General features: G+C 42.6%; 1 protein-coding gene across 1 annotated transcript in view; it reads right to left on the reverse strand.

Annotated features, from left to right (window-relative positions):
- The window catches only part of mboat1 (membrane bound O-acyltransferase domain containing 1), an 85,592-nt gene that overhangs the window by 60,169 nt on the left and 2,975 nt on the right, over nucleotides 1-22,448 (reverse strand). Inside the window, exon 2 of the mRNA XM_078427076.1 lies at nucleotides 5,088-5,233. Within this exon, the coding sequence (XP_078283202.1) occupies nucleotides 5,088-5,233 (146 nt within the window). The remainder of the gene's footprint in view (nucleotides 1-5,087; nucleotides 5,234-22,448) is intronic.

A 22,448-nucleotide genomic window follows, 5' to 3' on the forward strand; every position in this document is an offset into this window, starting at 1 on the left:
GACACCATTCAGATAATAATCTGCCTTTCTATTCTTACTTCCAAAGTGAATAACCTCACACTTATCTACATTAAACTGCATCTGCCATGTATCCGCCCACTCACACAACCTGTCCAAGTCACCCTGCAGCCTTATTGCATCTTCCTCACAATTCACACTACCCCCCAGCTTAGTATCATCTGCAAATTTGCTAATGGTACTTTTAATCCCTTCGTCTAAGTCATTAATGTATATCGTAAATAGCTGGGGTCCCAGCACCGAACCTTGCGGTACCCCAGTGGTCACTGCCTGCCATTCCGAAAGGGACCCATTTAGCCTCACTCTTTGCTTTTTGTCTGTCAACCAATTTTCTATCCATGTCAGTACCCTACCCCCAATACCATGTGCTCTAATTTTGCCCACTAATCTCCTATGTGGGACCTTGTCGAAGGCTTTCTGAAAGTCGAGGTACACCTCATCCACTGACTCTCCCCTGTCAATTTTCCTAGTTACATCCTCTGGTTTCCCTTAGACATATCATTTCCCATACTCTGAGCTTTCAATTATTTCCTGCTCACTTGCACTTGGCTAAAATAGCATTCAAGCCTGTAAATTCTACTCTTGCAAGATTCAGTAAAGAACTTCATTTAAAACAAACATCAAGAATGTACTAAAAATGAACTACAAATCCTGCAGATTTTTGTGGAAGGGGACAACTCTCGACTTGGCAATAACCGACACTAACATAATTAAAACCAGAAAGTTTTCTGTGAGAAATCTTGGTGCAGACTCACACCCTACTTAGTAGTGTTGCCAAGAGTAGCACTTCACAAAAAAGCTAGTGTTCAACAGGCTTGCAGACAACCATTGGGTAAATAACTAATACTTTCTTGCAAACAAGAACCTGTAAATTACATTTGCTCCCACAGATCATATCCTTTTCCTCAGCTATCAATGGTAAACTTTAATTAGTGCTCTGCAATACCACAATGTTCTTCTCTTCTAAACTTAGACATCAAATAACAAGAGCTGAAAGCTAAATAACCGTATGAGTGAGATGTCTGTAGGTAAGCTATTGTTTACTACAGTACAGCTATTGTAAGCTACAGTACAATATTTGGAATCCCCCTTGTAGAAGCCATAAATCCGCTTTAATCTTTAAATATTTTTTTTATTTGTCCTTAAAATGCTATAATTAAGTCATTCTGTTTGCAATTAATTAATTTATTCAGATTGAGTAATTACCTGTTTTAATCCAATCCACATTCCAAGCTAAATTGCTGGATGAACATTGGTCTCACCTCTTCAAAGTATGGATTCACAGTCTGAAGAAGGGTCTTGACCCAAAATGTCACCCATTCCTTCTTTCCAGAGATGCTGCCTATCCCGCTGAGTTACTCCATCATTTTGTGTCTACATTTGTCCAACCTCTCTCTCAAAGCTCTATTAATCTGAATTATTCCTTAATTCCTGAATGATCTCCCCTTTGCTCTATTTGTTATATTTGAGTTTGACAATTGTATTTATGAATGGTATGTATATCTGATCTGTTTGGATAGCATGCAAAACAGAGCTTTGCACTGTACCTCGCTACATGTGACAATAATAAACCTAAATTTAATTAATCAGTCACAAAGTGCTGGAGCAACTCAGTGGGTCAGGCAGCATCTCATAGAAACATGGAAAATAGGTGCAGGAGTAGGCCATTCGGCCCTACAAGCCAGCACCGCCATTCAATGTGATCATGGCTGATTTTGTTAGCCCAAAGAGCTTTCTCCAACTCTCTCTTGAATACATCCAGTGAATTGGCCTCCACTGACTTCTGTGGCAGAGAATTCCACTCAACATCTCCTCAAGGTATGCCTACTTTGAAGACATTCTCCTTCTCTCTGCCTGACCCGCTGAGTTACTCCAGCACTTTGTGTATTTTTCTTTATTGTAATCGTAATTTTATTAGCGAAGTATTTTTTGCAAAATACAAAGAATTTGATTTGCCATACAGTCAATAGACAATAGACAATAGGTGCAGGAGTAGGCCATTCAGCCCTTCGAGCCAGCACCGCCATTCAATGCGATCATGGCTGATCACTCTCAATCAGTACCCCGTTCCTGCCTTCTCCCCATACCCCCTCACTCCGCTATCCTTAAGAGCTCTATCCAGCTCTCTCTTGAAAGCATCCAACGAACTGGCCTCCACTGCCTTCTGAGGCAGAGAATTCCACACCTTCACCACTCTCTGACTGAAAAAGTTCTTCCTCATCTCCGTTCTAAATGGCCTACCCCTTATTCTTAAACTGTGGCCCCTTGTTCTGGACTCCCCCAACATTGGGAACATGTTTCCTGCCTCTAATGTGTCCAATCCCCTAATTATCTTATATGTTTCAATAAGATCCCCCCTCATCCTTCTAAATTCCAGTGTATACAAGCCTAATTGCTCCAGCCTTTCAATATACGACAGTCCCGCCATTCCGGGAATTAACCTAGTGAACCTACGCTGCACGCCCTCAATAGCAAGAATATCCTTCCTCAAATTTGGAGACCAAAACTGCACACAGTACTCCAGGTGCGGTCTCACCAGGGCCCCCCGATACAACTGTAGAAGGACCTCTTTGCTTCTATACTCAACTCCTCTTGTTATGAAGGCCAACATTCCATTGGCTTTCTTCACTGCCTGCTGTACCTGCATGCTTCCTTTCAGTAACTGATGCACTAGGACACCCAGATCTCGTTGATCAGTCATACCAAAAATAGCAGTAAGACACACTACATAAAATTTAACCTAAACATCCACCACAGTGGCTCCACCACATTCCCCACTGTGATGGAAGGCAAAAAAGTCTTATTTCTTTCCTCCTTTTGTAAACCAGTATCTACGGTTCCTTGTTCCTAAATAATCAATGTAAGTCCCAGATGCAGTAAATTCCACACAGAACCTGAACAACCCTCTCACCAATGAGAGAGCAGTCCTAACCTCCTACCTACCTCATTGGAGACCTTCAAACTATTGTTAATCAAAGTTTACTGGACTGTATCTTGTACTAAATATACCCTTTATCCTGTGTCGATAGACTGTGGACGGCTTGATTGTAATCACATATTGTCTTTCTGCTGACTAAATAGCATACAACCAAAACCTTTTCACTGCACCTCGGTACATGTGACAATAATAAACTGAACGAAACTAAACTAAGAAATTCACTTCCCAGTTTCACAACAAGATAGCATGATAGTTTCCACTTGGGTAGCCTACAAGCCAACTATACGAACACTGAATTCTCCAATTTGGTGGGCACCCATTTCTCCCACTATCCTGCTCCTCTTCCTGCATCCACCGCCCAACCGTTCTCATCCACCCACATCCCTCCCTTTGTCTTCGCATTTTACTCTTCTTCTCTCTTTGCATGACCCCCATTTAATATCCTTTTCATCTATAGCCCTTGTCACTTACTCCACCCATCTGCCAATCAAACCCTCCCCATCACTTGTATCCACCTATCAATTGCCAGGCTTTGTCCTGCCAAAACCTCTCTTTTCTAGTTTTCCCTGCCCACCCACAAACAAACCAATCAGTCTGAAGAAGGGCCACGACCTGAAACGCCACTTTCTCCTGTCCCTCCACAGATGCTGCCTGATCCACTGAGTTACCCCAATATTGTGTGTTTTGCTCAAGATTCCTATAACTCCAGTCTTGCACATCCTTTATACTCCCCACGTGTCCTGTAAATGTCCGCAACTTCATGCATGCCTTTAATGCATGAAGATAGCTCGAGGTGTTACAAAATGTGTAGAAAGGAACTGCATATGCTGGCGTATACCGAAGATAAGACACATAGTGGTGGAGTAACTCAGTGGGTCAGGCAGCAACTCTGGAGAAAAAGGATGGGTGACGTCTCGGCTCAGGACCCTTCTTAACACTGAAAGTAGAAGGGAGGGAATTGGAGAAAGAATAAGGATAGAACATAGCAGGGCCGGCAACAGATGACCAAGGAAGGGTGGAGCCCATAATGGCCCAATAGTTGGCTGGGGAAATGGTGATAATGAAGGGATATAAGGATGCGAACAGTAGAACTAGTAGGACAACTAGCGTGAGGGAGGGAGGGAGGGAATGCAATGGTTACTTGGAACTGGAGAAATCAACGTGCATACCGCTGGGTTGTAAGCTGCCCGAGCGAAATATGAGGTGATACAAGTTGCACAATCAATGTCAAAGGAAAAGATATATGAAAAGGGGACAAACATCTAGATTAATAATGCACAAATGACTGACAGTGAACTGATGACATGCAGAAGTTCAGGAAGGGAATTCCAGAGCTCAAAGTCAGGACAAGTTAATGTGCAGCTGTCAGCCTGAGGAAAGATAGATGGATAAAGCTTCAGAGCCAGACCAACACAGCTCTCCAAAAAACAATGATATTGGATGATCACACAAGACATGAACATGTGAAACCACCAAAAAGATGCGTCTTTAGTTGTGCAGCACAGCTTAAGTCTCTGGATTGGATCTTAAACCCACAACTATCTGACAATAAGACATAGAGTGCTATTATTGAGCCAGGTTTGACATTGAGCTGCCAGAGGTAGCTGAGCCAGGTAGTGTTGCGACGTTTATAGAAACATTTAGACAGGTACATGGATAGGACACGTTTAGAGGAAAATGGACCAAATGTAGACAGGGAGGGACTAGCGTAGGTGGGACATATTGACTGGTTGGGCCGAAGTGCATATTTCCAGGCTGTAAGACTCAATGATTTCATCTGTTTCGTGGCACCCGAGTATACTCGGGTCATGGCCAATAGTGAGAAGAAACTTGGAAGTGAACATTTCTTCAAAAAAAGTCACAAATGGATCATCACAATTATCAAAGTATTCCATCCATAAATTTTCCAATGGACTCAAACCTCCTGTTACTGATTAATAAAATACATATAGAGTAATTAATTGGCACTTTTCACATTTAAACATTTTGAATTAATTAAAAACATGAAGTGTTCAAAGTGGCTATATTTTGTATGTCAACTGCATTTGGGATTTCATTCATAAATATATAGTGGATGGTGAGATGATGAAAATAACATGATCAAAATAAACGGTGCCATTTTTACACTTACCATCCAAAGCAGAAGATAGCAAAATATATACCAATCATTGTAACGACCACATGACGTACAACAGTCCCCGCTCTACTGGGACTGAGGTAAAGACGGAACCAGAAGCCAGCGAACAGGGCAAACAACTGACAGACTGTAAAATTAACCTGAAAAAAAAAAGTGCAGCTTGAGCAAACAATGGTCAGATTTTGATTCCAGTTCTATTTGTTGCAATGTTTTCTGATAGTCATACAATGTGGAAATAGGCCCTTCGGCTCAACCTGCCCATGCCAACCAAAATCGCCCACCCCCCCTCTACTCTTGTCCCACCTACCCACGTTTGGCCCTTATCCCTCTAAACCTTTCCTATCCACGTAACTGTCCATATGTATTTGGCAGCTCATTCCAGCCTGTCCATGGAAAAAGTTGCCTCTCTCACATTGAACCGGTGTCCTTGGGCTCTTGATTCCCCCACTCTGGGGGAAAAAAAACATTGGTGTATTCACCCTATCTATTCCCCTCATGATTTTATAAACAGATCAGTCACTTAATTTGTTGCAGGAAATTATAAGAAACCCACATCTAAAATGGATGACGCAACCACAGCAGACAAAAGTTACTATTCATTTCCTATTCTCTCATCAAATTATCTGAGTTACCATTCATTTAGAATTTTGAAGTGCTGGATAATATTGGCTTTCTACGTCCAGAAGTCATTCGTGAAAATGGCTGTTGCTCATTCTCAGGAAGGGAAGTGCATCATCTATGAGTCAGGGTCAAGGCTATGATAAGGGGCTAGAGGTGGAAGATGAGGAGGGGGGTGTTGATGCTCTGGGGCAGGGGAAGAGGGCCCATGATCACAACTGAGGGATAACTGGGGGATTTGCTGCTAAGTGGACTAAGGGTATTCAGGATTTGGGGAAAGGTGATCAGGGCTTCGCTAATAACATTAAAGGATGGGATTGGATGTGCGGGTGGGGATGCTAGAACAGTTAAATATTAAGAAAGTCAAGTCAAGTCAAGTCAATTTTATTTGTATAGCACATTTAAAAACAACCCACGTTGACCAAAGTGCTGTACATCTGATCAGGTTCCAATGGGAAAAAAATGAAACATACAGTAGCACGCAAACAGTTCACAGCGCCTCCTCAATGAGCCTCAATCGCTAGGGAGTAGAAATAGGTTTTGAGCCTGGACTTAAAGGAGTCGATGGAGGGGGCAGTTCTGATGGGGAGAGGGATGCTGTTCCACAGTCTAGGAGCTGCAACCGCAAAAGCGCGGTCACCCCTGAGCTTAAGCCTAGACCGCGGGAAAGAGACTTATTTGAAAGAATTAACTGACACATTTGGCATGGCGTTGGAAGAGTTAGTTTTCTCAGTCATGGCCAGTCATGGTTGCACTTGGGATAAATCAGTTCAGTTTCTCCCCATGATGCTCCAAGACAAGAGAAGCATGTGAAGCAATGGGGAAGTTGTAACAAGTGTACAAGGATGACTCATTATGTCGAGTGCCATGTACATTTCGCAATGTGCGATTAAATAATCCATAACTGGTGCAGGGAGCAGGGTTTCAAGTTTCTGGATCATTGGGACCTCTTCTGGGGGAAGTATGACCTGTACAAAAAGGACGGGTTGCATCTGAACCCGAGGGGAACCAATATCCTGGCGGGGAGATTTGCTAAAATAACTGCGGAGACTTTAAACTAGTACGGTTGGGGGGAGGGACTCAAACACAGATAGCTAATAGGCAGTGTGTGAGGCAGGAGGCAGAAAAGGGAAACACTCAGACCCAATATGTAGGAGAGAAAGAAGGGAAAAGAAATAAACTGAGAATAAGAAATGATGGGTCCCTTAAATGTGTATATTTTAATGCTAGGAGCATTGTAAGAAAGGTGGATGAGCTTAGAGCCTGGATTGACATCTGGAAGTATGATGTTGTGGCGATCAGTGAAACATGGTTGCAGGAGGGTTGCGATTGGCAATTAAATATTCCAGGATTTCATTGTTTCAGATGTGATAGAATCGGAGGGGCAAGAGGTGGGGGTGTTGCATTGCTTGTCAGGGAGGATATCACAGCAGTGCTTTGGCAGGACAGACTAGAAGGCTCGATTAAGGAGGCTGTTTGGGTGGAACTCAGAAATGAGAAAGGTTTAGCAACACTTATAGGGGTGTATTATAGACCGCCAAATAGGGAACGAGAATTGGAAGAGCAAATATGTAAGGAGATAGCAGATATTAGTAGTAAGCACAGAGTGGTGATTGTGGGTGATTTCAATTTTCCGTATATAGACTGGGAATCACATTCTGTTAAAGGGCTGGATGGTTTGGAGTTTGTAAAATGTGTGCAGGATAGTTTTTTGCAGCAATACGTAGAGGTGCCTACCAGAGAAGGGGCAGTGTTGGATCTCCTGTTAGGAAATGAGATGGGTCAGGTGACGGAGGTATGTGTTGAGGAGCACTTTGGGTCTAGTGATCATAATGCCATTAGTTTCAATATCATTATGGAGAAGGTCAAATCTGGACCAAGGGTTGAGATTTTGGATTGGAGAAAGGCTAATTTTGAGGAGATGAGAAAGGATTTAAAAGGAGTGAAATGGAAATTGTTGTTTTATGAAAAGGATATAATAGAGAAATGGAGGATATATAAAGGTGAAATTTTGAGAGTACAGAGTCTTTATGTCCCTGTTCGGTGGAAAGGAAAGAATAATAATTTGAAAGAGCCATGGTTTTCCAGGGAAATTGGACACTTGGTTCGGAAAAAGAGGGAGATATACAATAAATATAAGCGGCAGGGAGTAAATGAGGTTCTTGAGGAATATAAAGAATGTAAAAGGAATCTTAAAAAGGAAATTAGAAAAGCGAAAAAAAGATATGAGGCTGCTTTGGCAAGTAATGTAAAAGTAAACCCCAAGGGGTTCTACAGATATGTCAATAGCAAAAGGATAGTGAGGGATAAAATTGGTCCATTAGAGAGTCAGAGTGGACAGCTATGTGCTGAGCCGGAAGAAATGGGGGAGATATTAAACAATTTCTTTTCTTCGGTATTTACCGAGGAGAAGGATATTGAATTATGTGAGGTAAGCGAAACAAGTAGAGTAGTGATGGAAATTAGGAGGATTAAAGAAGAGGAGGTACGGACACTTTTGAAGAATATAAAAGTGGATAAGTCTCCAGGTCCTGATAGGATATTCCCTAGGACATTGAGGGAAGTTAGTGCAGAAATAGCAGGGGCTATGACGGAAATATTTCAAACGTCATTAGAAACAGGGATGGTGCCGGAAGATTGGCGCATTGCGCATGTTGTGCCTTTGTTTAAAAAAGGTTCTAAAAGTAAACCTAGCAATTATAGACCTATTAGTTTGACGTCTGTGGTGGGAAAATTAATGGAAAAGATACTTAGGGACAATATATATAATTATTTGGATAATCAAGGCCTGATTAGAAACAGTCAACATGGATTTGTGCCTGGAAGGTCATGTTTGACTAATCTTCTTGAATTTTTTGAAGAGGTTACCAGGGAAATTGATAAGGGCAAGGCTGTGGATGTTGTCTATATGGACTTCAGTAAGGCATTTGACAAGGTTCCACATGGAAGGTTGATTAAGAAGGTTAAATCGTTGGGTATTAATAGTGAGGTTGCAAGATGGATTCAACAATGGCTGAATGGGAGATACCAGAGGGTAACAGTTGACAATTGTATGTCAGGTTGGAGGCCAGTGTCTAGTGGAGTGCCCCAAGGATCTGTGTTGGGTCCACTGTTGTTTGTCATTTACATTAATGATCTGGATGATGGTGTGGCAAATTGGATTAGTAAATATGCAGATGATACTAAGATAGGTGGAGTAGTTGATAGTGAGGTAGATTTTCAAAGTCTACAGAGAGACTTGGGCCTTTTGGAAGGGTGGGCTGAAAGATGGCAGATGGAGTTTAATGCTGATAAGTGTGAGGTGCTGCATTTTGGTAGGACAAATCAAAATAGGACGTACAGGGTAAATGGTAGGGAATTGAGGAATGCAGTGGAACAGAGGGATCTGGGAATAACTGTGCATTGTTCCCTGAAGGTGGAATCTCATGTGGATAGGGTGGTGAAGAAGGCGTTTGGTATGCTTGCCTTTATAAATCAGAGCATCGAGTATAGAAGTTGGGATGTAATGTTGAAATTGTACAGGGCATTGGTGAGGCCAAATCTGGAGTATGGTGTGCAGTTCTGGTCGCCAAATTATAGGAAGGATGTCGACAAAATGGAGAGGGTACAGAGGAGATTTACTAGAATGTTGCCTGGGTTTCAGCACTTAGGCTACAGAGAGAGGTTGAACAGGTTGGGTCTTTATTCTTTGGAGCGTAGAAGGTTGAGGGGGGACTTGATAGAGGTTTTTAAAATTTTGAGAGGGACGGACAGAGTTGACGTGGGTAGGCTTTTCCCTTTGAGAGTGGGGAAGATTCCAACAAGGGGACATAGCTTCAGAATTGAGGGACAAAGGTTTAGGGGTAACATGAGGGGGAACTTCTTTACTCAGAGGGTTGTGGCTGTATGGAATGGGCTTCCGGTGGAAGTGGTGGAGGCTGGCTCGATTTTATTATTTAAGAGTAAATTGGATAGGTATATGGATAAGAGGGGATTAGAGGGTTATGGTCTGAGTGCAGGTAGATGAGACTAGGTCAGGGAGAATGGTCGGCGTGGACTGGTAGGGCCGGACAGGCCTGTTTCCATGCTGTAGTTGTTATATGTTATATATGTTATAAATAGTAATTTTCATATTTCCCTCCAGGAGAAAAAAATACTTTTCAATAGCATTTTGCTGGAGAAAATAAAACATTGTATTCATAGGATTTTTTGGCAAAAGTCTTAAACTCATCAAGCTTTAAAAGTAAAGAACCAATGCTAACCAAATGGGAGATAAAATGTTACATATTTACAATATTTAGTCAAATTTTTCTGCTCCACAAATGCCTCCCCCTGTATCAGCCTACCCGATTAACATACCTTCCAATCCTTGCATCCTCTTGTAATTATATTGATTCCTCTTAAATGTAGCCATCTAATTTACCTCGGGTACCCACATCTAGCATTTTCTGCACTCTCTTCGACATCCAAGTAAAGAAGTCTTTCCAGCATTCCTGACGACCATTATTTGAGACATCAAGTTTATGTTTTACTCAAACGAAGTTGGTCGTATGTCAAATATCGCCATCTTAAATGCTTTAAAGCCTTTTTTGTCTCCTTGACTAATGTTACACATGTTGAATTATTCCCTGGTAAAAACTGAAGCAAACTATTCAGTATTTCTGCCAATTATAAATGTTTCAATCATATATTTTTACATTCCTGGATAACTTTTATTTGTAATAGTTTTTTTTCTGCTTGATTTAAAAAAAATATTTACAACCTGTGCACTTTTTGTTACTTTCTCATGTGAAAACTAGCATCCATTTATTCATTGTAGGAAAGAACTGTAGATGCTGGTTTAAATCGAAGATAGTCACAAAATGCTGGAGTAACTCAGCGGGACAGGCAGCATCTCTGGAGAGAAGGAATGGGTGACATTTCAGGTCATGACTCTTCTTCAGACTGATGTCAGGGCTTACTCCCAATTCCTCCGTCTACGCCGCATCTGTGCCCAAAATGATGTGTCCATACCAGGTCATCGGAGATGTCTTCATTCTTTAGGGAACGGGGGAGGGGTTCCCCCTCTTTCATTACAGATGAGGTTATCACTAGGGTTTCCTCGATGTCCCGCAGCCCCGCTCTTGCTACGCCTCCCCCCAAAGACGGAGTCCCCCTTGTCGTCACCTTCCACCTTATCAGTCGTCGCATACGGCACATAATCCTCCAACATTTTCGGCACCTCCAACGGGATCCCACGACTAACCACATCTTCCCATCTCCACCCCTTTCTGCATTCCACAGAGACCGTTCCCTCTGCAACTCCCTGGTCAACTTGTCCCTTCCCACCTAAACCATCACCTCCCCAGGTACTTTCCCCTGCAACCAACCGCGGGAGATGCAACACATGTCCCTATATCTCCCCTCTCGACTCCGTCCAAGGACCCCAACAGTCTTTTCAGGTAAGGCAGAGGCTCACTTGCACCTCCTCCAACCTCATCTACTGTATCCGCTGTTCCAAGTGTGGACTGTATATCGGCGAAACCAAGCGGAGGCTCGGCGATCGTTTGCTGAACACCTCCGCTCAGCCCACCTAAACCTAGCTGATCTCCCGGATGCTCAACATTTTAACTCCCCCTCCCATTTCCACACTGACCTTTCTGTCCTGGGCCTCCTCCATTGTCAGTGAGGCCCAGTGCGAATTGGAGGAACAGAACTTCATATTTTGCTTGGGTAGCTTACACCCCAGCTGTATGAACATTGACTTCTCCAACTTCAAGTACCCCTTGCTTTCCCCCTCTCTCCATCCCCTCCCCTTCCCAATTCTCTGACCAGTCTTGCTGTCTCCGACTACATTTTATCTCTATACCGCCCACTCCCCTGACATCAGTCTGAAGAAGGGTCTCGACCTTAGGCGAAGGGATTAAAAGTACCATTAGCAAATTTGCAGATGATACTAAGCTGGGGGGTAGTGTGAATTGTGAGGAAGATGCAATAAGGCTGCAGGGTGACTTGGACAGGTTGTGTGAGTGGGCGGATACATGGCAGATGCAGTTTAATGTAGATAAGTGTGAGGTTATTCACTTTGGAAGTAAGAATAGAAAGGCAGATTATTATCTGAATGGTGTCAAGTTAGGAGGAGGGGGAGTTCAACGAGATCTGGGTGTCCTAGTGCATCAGTCAATGAAAGGAAGCATGCAGGTACAGCAGGCGGTGAAGAAAGCCAATGGAATGTTGGCCTTCATAACAAGAGGAGTTGAGTATAGGAGCAAAGAGGTCCTTCTACAGTTGTACCGGGCCCTGGTGAGACCGCACCTGGAGTACTGTGTGCAGTTTTGGTCTCCAAATTTGAGGAAGGATATTCTTGCTATGGAAGGCGTGCAGCGTAGGTTCACTAGGTTAATTCCCGGAATGGCGGGACTGTCGTATGTTGAAAGGCTGGAGCGATTGGGCTTGTATACACTGGAATTTAGAAGGATGAGGGGGGATCTTATTGAAACATATAAGATAATTAGGGGATTGGACACATTAGAGGCAGGAAACATGTTCCCAATGTTGGGGGAGTCCAGAACAAGGGGCCACAGTTTAAGGATAAGGGGTAGGCCATTTAGAACGGAGATGAGGAAGAACTTTTTCAGTCAAAGAGTGGTGAAGGTGTGGAATTCTCTGCCTCAGAAGGCAGTGGAGGCCAGTTCGTTGGATGCTTTCAAGAGAGAGCTGGATAGAGCTCTTAAGGATAGCGGAGTGAGGGGGTATGGGGAGAAGGCAGGAACGGGGTACTGATTGAGAGTGATCAGCCATGATCGCATTGAATGGCGGTGCTGGCTCGAAGGGCTGAATGGCCTACTCCTGCACCTATTGTCTATTGTCTATTGAATGATCAGCCATGATCACATTGAATGGCGGTGCTGGCTCGAAAGGCCGAATGGCCTCCTCCTGCACCAATTGTCTATTGTCTATTGACCCGAAACGTCACCCATTCCTTCTCTCCAGAGATGCTGCCTGTGAAAGTAAGCATGCAGGAACAGCAGGCAGTGAAGAAAACTAATGGCATGTTGGCCTTCATTGCGAGAGGATTTGAATTTAGGAGCAAGGAGGTCCTACTGTTGTACAGGGTCCTGGTGACACCACACCTGGAGTATTGAACCTGACAGACTGGAGCGACTAGGCTTGTATACACTGGAATTTAGAAGGATGAGAGGGGATCTTATCGAAACATATAAGATTATTAAGAGGTTGGACACGTTAGAAGTAGGAAACATGTTCCCAATGTTGGGGGAGTCCAGAACCAGGGGCCACAGTTTAAGAATAAGAGGTAGGCCATTTAGAACGGAGATGATGAAAAACCTTTTCAGTCAGAGAGTTGTAAATCTGTGGAATTCACTGCCTCAGAAGGCAGTCGAGGCTAATTCTCTGAATGCATTCAAGAGAGAGCTAGATAGAGCACTTAAGGATAGTGGAGTCAGGGGGTATGGGGAGAAGGCAGGATCGGGGTACTAACTGAGAATGATCAGCCATGATCACATTGAATGGTGGTGCTGGCTCGAAGGGCCGAATGGCCTACTCCTGCACCTATTGTCAATTGTGTGCAATTTTGGTCTCCTAATTTGAGGAAGGACATTATTGCTTCACCAGGTTAATTCCCAGGATGGCAGGACTGACATATGATGAAGGAATGGGTCAATTGGGCTTGTATTCACTGGAATTTAGAAGGATGAGAGGGGATCTTATAGAGACATATAAAATCCTTAAAGGATTGGACAGGCTAGATGCAGGAAAATTGTTCCCAATGTTGGGGGAGTCCAGAAACAGGGGTCACAATTTAAGAATAAGAGGTAGGCCATTTAGGACTGAGATGACGAAAACCTTTTTCACCCAGAGAGTTGTGAATCTGTAGAATTCTCAGCCACAGAAGGCAGTGGAGGCCAATTCACTGGATGTTTTCAAGAGAGAGTTAGATTTAGTTCTATGGGGCAAAGGAATCACGGATAAGGGGAAAACGTGGAAAAGGGGTACAGATTTTAGATGATCAGACATGATCATATTGAATGGTGGTGCTGGCTTGAAGGGCCAAATTGCCTACTCCTGCACCTATTTTCTATGTTTCTATGAGATGCTGCCTGATCCGCTGAGTTACCCCAGCACTTTATGAGTGATTATTTAAGTTTAGGTTTATTATTGTCACATGTAGCGAGGCACAAATGAGTTTCAAAATGAATTTCTTGCTATGTATGATGGCCTGTCAAAGCAGGGCAGGACAGACAACGGTTTACTATTTGCAGGCTCACATCAACCAGTTACAAGATCAACTGCACAAACTTGAAGGTGGGATTAAAATGTGCTAAAATGATTGTGTGAGAAACCCAATGTCGACCATTTAACTGCACACTTCCCCACGTTTAGAAAACCTCTCTGGAAAGGCAGGTTGAATGATCACCACAGGCTATTGCTCACTAGAAACTGATACTAGCTGAACTTTAGGACTTAGTCAGTGTGTGTGTGGGCTTCCAGAGCTCTGTGCAACGCAGCAGTGGAATCAGAGAGCAAGAACTGTGACACTGGACATGGTTCAAAGGCAAGTTCAGTAATAAATACTGCAGCCCCACAGCTGCTTGAGTGACTGCGAAAGACCTCCTTCATAGTTGTTTTTGGGAGGCCATGCAGCAAGCTTGTGTTAAATTCGAGCATGGTTTGCGAATTCTGCTATTTGGTTTCCAAATCTGGGAGGTTAACTCGATTTTGCAGCTTTCCATGGCCACATCATCATGGGTTCCACCACAATGCAAGTATGAAGAAGGGTTCTGACCAGAAACGTAACCCATGCTTTTCATCCAAAGATGCCCTTTCATCCGCACTTTGTTATTCCAGCACTTTGTGTCTATCCTGGGTTCCACCAAGCTATGGTACAGTGTGAAGATAAACATAAAAAGCTGGAGCAACTCAGTTCATCAGGCAGCATTTCCGGAGAAAAAGATCAGGTGACGTTTGAGGTAGAAACCCTTCCTCAGACTAAGAGTCAGGCTATACATGTTACAGTGTGGCCTGGAAGAAGACCATGCCAAACACCAAGAAACTCAGGATAACAGCAAACAACTGCTTCTCCACGCCTGATGGACAGATATTAGATGGGATGCCCAGTTGGCGGATGGCCTTAAATCAGAGCGACAAGGTGCCGGCCGAGTATCCTTTAATTTCAAAAACCAGGGTCGCAGGTTTCCACAAGTTGGTAGAAGGATTAGATCAATTAAGAAGAACATTCTTACTGCCGCCAAGGTGGCCAGTGTCAAAAACTCTCAGAAGGGAGGGATGGACGAGTAGTAAAAGATTACTTGGACCAGCACTTGAAGAGTCATGGCCTGCACAACTACAGACCAGGGGCTTGAACGTGGACAATGTTGAGCAGCTCCTTTTCATCCAGCACTGGTAAAACAGGCCAGGAAATCTCCTTCTGGGTTATACATTTTCTTTGAAACTATTGCTAGGATCCTTCTTTGAGCATGAATGTCCAGGAGGTAGACACAAAATGCTGGAGTAACTCAGCAGGACAGGCAGCATCTCTGGAGTGAGGAATGGGTGTTGTTTCGGGGCCAGTCCCTTCTTCAGACTGAAAGTCGCGGGAAAGGGAAACCAGGAAGTCCAGGAGGCTCAGATGTTGAATCAAACTGTGGCTATGACATCCTGCATTCCAGAAACAAAATTCCCTTGACAGATTTGGTAACTACACTTTGCCAGGGACTCAAAGTCACCAATTCATCAACTTGTTTTCTTTTCGATTCTTCCAGGTATGTGCAGCAGACAGTTTGAATTTAATACAGTTGGCCAAGCAGAAGTGCAACATGCAGTCCACCAAATGCTATTTTCCCAGGCAGCCAATTACATTCGTTTTTAGGGTAGTCAAATAGCAAATTAATTTTGACTCTACCACTTCCAGGTGTCTGCAGGTGGCCATCAACTTACTTCTCATGACCATTCAAGAGCGGTCATGAATGGAGGGCTTCCATTCCATGAAAGAATAAATAGCTACAAAGAGATCTTTCTGTGAGTGTGTTGAAGATTCCCAGAAGCTAGCATGATGCCTTCATTCTAGGAAAATCCACCCAAGATTACTTCCCATCTCAAAGAAGACTAGTCAGCTACCAATGTATAAGGGAGATTCCCCTTAAATCATGGCTAATGATATCCGCAAAGCAATGCGAGAGCAATACAATCAAAGGCAATGCTGGTGAGTAAGCCATCAGTACATTAAAATTACACTTCAGAGGCCTGGATAAATGTGGAAACATGAGAAGTAATGGCATAAGGTCATGTGATAGGTGGAGAATGAGGGCATTCGGCCCATCAAGACTACACCATTCAATCATGGCTGATCTATCTCTCCCTCCGACCCCCAATCCCCTTCCTTCTCCCCTCAACCCTTGTACTAATCAATAATCTATCTATCTCTGCCTTAAAAATATCAATTGACTTGGCTTCCACAGCCTTCTGTGGCAAAAAAATCCACAGATTCACCATCCTCTGAAGAAATTCCTCCCCATCTCCTTCCTAAAGGAATGTCCTTTAATTCTGAGGCTATGATTGGTCTTCGACTCTCCCATTAGTGGAAACATCCTCTCCACATCCACTCTATCCAAGCCTTTCACTATTCGGTAAGTTTTAATGAGGTCCCCCCCTCATCCTTCTAAACTTCAGCGAGTAAAAAGCTGTCAAAAGGCTGAAATCCAGATAACAATGTGTAGTCCCCAAACATTGAAGAGAGCAGGGGCACTTCAACCAAGGAGTAGTAAAAACATGTGTAGGAAGCAGCATCTCTGGATAGACGGAATGGGTGGCATTTTGGTCGAGACCCGAAGGGTCTTGATCCGAAATGGCACACGTTGCTGGAGTCCCGCTGAGTTACTCCAGCATTTTGTGCCTATCTAGTAGTAAAAACCTGTAGGCAATGCAAGTGTTGTTATCTCCAGGGCCCCACCTCCTTTGTTGATAACAGTGTAATCAATTAAAGGCACAATTATAGGATCAATTATGCTCTTTTCCTGTAGGGAGGGAAAAAGGCTTTGGAATGCAGGTTACAACATGTATTAAACTGATGGAAGGAGAATATTTGCTGAAGTTTACTATAAGGGAGAGGCTGCACATCATAGAACATGCTGTCCACACTACGGCATAAAACAGGCCCTTCGGCCTACAATATATGTGCCGAACATTGTGTCAAGACCAACTCTTATCTACCTAGACATAATCGATTTCTCTCCATTCCCTGGATATCCACATGCCTATCCAAGTCTCTCTTAAATGTCGCTATCAAATCTGCCTTAAACACCACCCTTGGCAGCACATTCCAGGCACACACCACCTCTGTATAAAAAATGTTGCCCTGCACATCCCCTTTAAATTTTGCCCCTTTCACCCTAAACCTACGCCCTCTAGTATTTGAGTTTTTTTCCATCTTGGGAAAAAGGTTCTGACTGTCTACCCTATCTCTGCCCCTCATAATTTTATAATCTTTTATCAGTTCTCCCCTCAACCTCCGGCATTCCACAGAAAACAATCAAAGCCTGTCCAACCTCTCCGTGTAGCTAATATCCCTAATCCAGGCATCATTCTAGTAAACCTCCTCTGTACCCTTTCCAAAGCCTCCACATCCTTCCTGTAATGGGGTGACCAGAACGACATACCAAATGCAGCCTCCCAAAGTCCTAAAAAGCTGCAACACAACTTCCTGACTCTTGTGCCCAATGCCCTGACCTATGAAAGCAACCATCTCATATGCCTTCTTTACCACTCTATCTACTTGTGTTGCCACTTTCAGGAAATTGTGGACTTGGATCCCAAGATTCATCTGTACATCAATGCTGTTAAAGGTTATGCCATTAGTTATAATATTGTCCCCTTGACAACCAAAGTGTAACACCTCACACTTGCTCAGATTCAACTCCATCTGACATTTCTCCTTTGCCATGACTTGACGGGGTCTTTGAAGCGCTCCGAACAATGAATTCAAGGTTGATCATCACAATCCTGAGACAATCTCTCACTAGTTGGGAATATAATGTTTCTGGGGCATTCTCAACAGCTCCCCCAAAATCTCTGACAACATTCCTCAAGGTATGTTCTCTCTGACTATAATAGTTAGTAAAGAGGCACTGAACATTTAGCAGATGTGGTATGTCTCTTGTCCACTTTCTTTCCTTTGTTATGTAGTCAAGTTCAGAGCCCACCAAAAATCTTGGCCAAAAGGCATATTAAATAATAGTGTGGAAACTCAATCATCTATTTCACACCCACTCGGTTTAACTGGTTGCAAGTATGCTGTTGCTGCATTAGAGCAGTGACAAAAAAAGAGCTGCACTCAGGCCACAAATGTTACGTCAATTTTCATAAGCACATAAGTTCTGAGAGCAGAATTAGGCCATTCGACCCACCCAGTCTACTCCGCCATTCAATCATGGCTGATCAATCTTTCCTTCTCAACCCCATTCTCCTGCCTTCTACCCATAACCCCCACCATCCTTACTAATCAAACTGTTCCTTCTGTCTCAAAAAAATCAGATTAAAAGTTAACAAAACAAAACTTACAATTCCCTTCCTCACTTGGAATTTATAGAACATGATTCTGATACAGGGGCGATCCATCATCACATCAATACACATTTGATGACTGCTAAAGCATGGCCTGAATTTGTGGCCGATGGCAAAACAGAGAAGTTTGTTTTACTGACTTTGAAAGAACTTGTGACAAAAATCTGGCAACCTCTGTTGTGAGAATGTCTTCTCGGGTATTTCCTATTGTCAGATGTCGGTTCAGTGGGGTCCCTGATACGCAATAGTTGTGAATGTATCAATCTCTGTCCTGCTGAGAGTTTCCTGCATTTTCTATTTGGATTTCAGATTTCCAGCAACTGCAGTATTTTTTAAAGTTTTGTGCACTTTTGGATGCCCTAAACTTCCAGATAAATGTATCACAATTCATAACAAATAAAGCTAGCAGAACAAAAAACGTATCATAAACCCTTCACCTTCCAGCACGGTTTTTTAAACCTGGAGCCATTTCACAATTTTTACTAAACAGTCAATATTATGCTAATTTCCTGGCTCTGTGCATTACAATTTATTTCGCTATGAACACAGATAGAGCCAAAATCCTTATCTTAACTGGAATTTGACAGGCATCGATATTAATTTAGTAGAACGATGTGGTTCTCCAAAAACAGACTGCATAAAAAGGAATACAAGAATATTTTATGTATATAAACGACTAGTGGTTGCCAATAATCATTCTCTTTGCACGCCCTTGGTTGCACCTTCCTCTTAGGAAGCCCATTTTCAATCAATTCCATCTTAGTATTACTCCATTTCCAATCTATAATGTTACTCGGACATTTTGTCATCCTCTGCTTCATGCTCATTTTTCTTTACTGACTTCCAGAGTATATATATGAGGAATATTTTCTAAACCCTAACCTGGTTGAGTTTCAGAATCCAAACAGAACTGGGCTTGGGTTAGCACTTGATTGGGATTATGACTGTTAAGACCAGCTGATGTAGTTTTTCAAGAGCAGCTCCCGGCTCCTCTGAATAACCACATGACCGACCTTTGGGCATTACTGTCATGGGGATAGAGAAGACCTACACAGGGTTTGCTCCAGGCTGATATTTACAAGTCCAAATGGTGCAGGCGAACCCTGGAGCCGTATCCACCATTACTCTTCATGGTTTCTAGAAATGGTCTGCTCGCGGACAATAGAAATATTAAGTACGCAAATCTGGATGTAGAAACAAGGATCTGCAAATGCTGGTTTACAAAAAAATGGCCCAAAGTACTGGAGGAACTAAGCAGGTCCGACAGCATCCCTGGAGAACATGGATGCACAAGCCTTGTTGTGATTACATTTGGTGTTTTTATGCTACAATTCTTCATTTGTTATTCCCTCCATAAAAGGGGAATATCTCTGGGGCTTGGTTGATGACACTAGGTAGTACATTTACCTCCTTGCAGTAGAGAAAAGACATTCACACTTATATCACCATTCCTTATCGATCATTTTGGGTCTATTTTCAGACTTGCCCATATCAAGGACTGTATTGGCCTGCTGAGGAACCTGAAGAAGGGTCTCGACCCGAAACGTCACCCATTCCTTCTCTCCCGAGAAGCTGCCTGACCTGCTGAGTTACTCCAGCATTTTGTGAATAAATACCTTCAAGGACTGGCTACCAAAAACTTGTGTACATGATGGAAATACTTTTTCCCTCCTTTTTATTTGGTGTTCGGCAGAATTGATGCAACTACCGTTCTCCATATTCCACTTCACAACTATCATTGCCCCAATGGAACAAAACATCTTTTGGAACTTCCACTGATTTACCACAAAATATCTCACGTTCCATTTCTGGTCTGCTCCTAAACTCAAACTGTGTTCTGATAGGGTCTTCTGTCTGGAGTCAATGTCATATGAATATCAGAAACCAACTAGCTTATTTTCTTCTGTTATCATGCTTCTGAACGGTCCTTTCATAATAAGCTAGGCTATGGTCCAATTCACCTCTACCCCAATGTAGAAATTGGACTTTGTCTATGGAATTGATGCGTTATAATGTGTTACAGTGCTGAGAACTATATTCTGCACTCTATCTCCCCTATCTATTGTACCCGAGTTTGATTTGATTGTATGGTGTATCTGGTCTTTTTGGATAGCATGCAACACTATACCGCAGTACACATGAGAATAATAAATCTAAACTGACTTCTCCACCAGGATTCTCAACTCCAGCAATTCCTAATTTCTGTTCTGAGATTGTTAAACACTAAGAATGAGTCAAACCAGCTGTCAATCCAATATATATTAAAATAAATGCATAGGATGGAACTGCAGATGCTGGTTTAAATCGAAAATAGACACAAAAAGCTGGAGTAACTCAGCAATAAATACAAACTATTTGACTATTCTATACCTAGCTCCTTATTTAAAATTTAATTTGCAATTGAGCAACATTGAAAAGATTTGTGATATATTTGACTCTTTGGCGCAAGGCAGACACAAATACACTTCTCAGAATGGCAACATTTTGAATACTGTATAGTTTTTGAGGGGGATTTTGATCATGTCTGAAACAGATTTGCAGTTTCAATTAAAATGTCTTCATTGGAAAGATGCATCAAATAAAATGGACTGTAAAGTTCTGTAAGACTATGGAAATTCAGACTATTTTAGCAGCACTGAAAAATATTCTTTATTTCCTCCCACATCCAAAAGGCATGCCGGTTTGTAGGTTAATTAGCCTCTATAAAATTGCTAATGTGTCAGAAGTGGATAAGAAAATGGGATCACTTAGAACTAGTGTCAATGGGTGATTGATGATTGTTGTGGACTCGGTGGCTAGAGTCTGTTTCAATGCCGTCTCTCTAAAAATAAAAAAAGGCTAAAAATATTTATTTATAGATTTACATATGCAACTGGGAATTGGCATAGAATGAGTTAAGATTGGGACGTGAAGTCCCTCTCTACAGCTTGCTCTGGTTTTACCATTGTTGACCAAGCCACCATAAAAACTTGAGAAAGTTTGAACAGAAGTTACTTCTGGCACCAATTAAGTTTCCATGATCTTTTATGCTGATGGAAAGCAAACATTGAGCTGTGAGCACCACCCACAATACTGGCCATGCTTCCAGTTGAAATTAAATACCATGAAATTTTTGCCAATTAAATCTATTGATGGACCTTGGAGCATGCTCTTCCAACCAATTGAATTCCTTTTGAAAGTGTTTAATGAGCAAATATTTTTAGATCATATTATTGAGGTGACTGGGGAGATGTTGCTACTAAAAGTAGTTCTGTTATGTGACAAAATTATTCTTGCCAATCTTCATGAAACTATAAATAGATACAAAAGGTTGGAGTAACTCAGCGGGTCAGGCAGCATCTCTGGAGAGAAGGAATGAGTGACGTTTTGGGTCGAGTCCCTTCTTCAGATTGGTTAGGGATAAGGGAAACGAGAGATATAGACAGTGATGTGGAGAGATAAAGAACTATGAATGAAAAATATGCAAAAAAGAACGATGATAAAGGAAACAGGCCATTGTAAGCTGTTTGTAGGGTGACAATGAGAAGTTAGTGCGACTTGGGGGGGGGGGGGGGGGGAGGGGGGATAGAGAGAGAGGGAATGCCGGGGCTACCTGAAGTGAGAGAAATCAATATTCCTACCACTGGGCAGTAAGCTGCCCAAGCAAAATATGAGATGTTTTTCCTCTAAACAACAACATATACCACCTTTTAGTCACAAACTATGCCTGGGTTGCTAACAGTGCACAAAAACTCTACTTCATTACTTGTTCGATGTTAAGTGGGAAGTCAAAATCATGTACACATTGTTTTTGGATGGATCAGAAATAGAAAGAAATTGTAGATGTGGAAGCTGAGCCCCAGAGGATTGAAACTATGATGAGACTTTCAACAGCGCAGTTAGAAGCAGGCAATCTATATGGGGTTGAATTGTACTGCACCATTTTGTCGATGATTATGATCCATGAAGTTGAGGGTGGCATCCGGGAGCCAACCATGGTCATCCTGAACATTGTGTACTTTTCAGGATGCAACGTGACTTGGATAGGTTAGGTGAGTGGGCAAAGCCATGGCAGATGCAGTATAATGTGGATAAATGTGAGGTTATCCACTTTGGTGGCAAGAACAGGAAAGCAGACTATTATCTGAATGGTGGACGATTAGGAGAAGGGGAGATGCAATGAGACCTGGGTGTCGTGGTACATCAGTCATTGAAAGTAGG

The sequence above is a fragment of the Rhinoraja longicauda genome, chromosome 2 (assembly GCF_053455715.1).
Source record: "Rhinoraja longicauda isolate Sanriku21f chromosome 2, sRhiLon1.1, whole genome shotgun sequence".
Taxonomy (NCBI): Eukaryota; Metazoa; Chordata; class Chondrichthyes; order Rajiformes; family Arhynchobatidae; genus Rhinoraja; species Rhinoraja longicauda.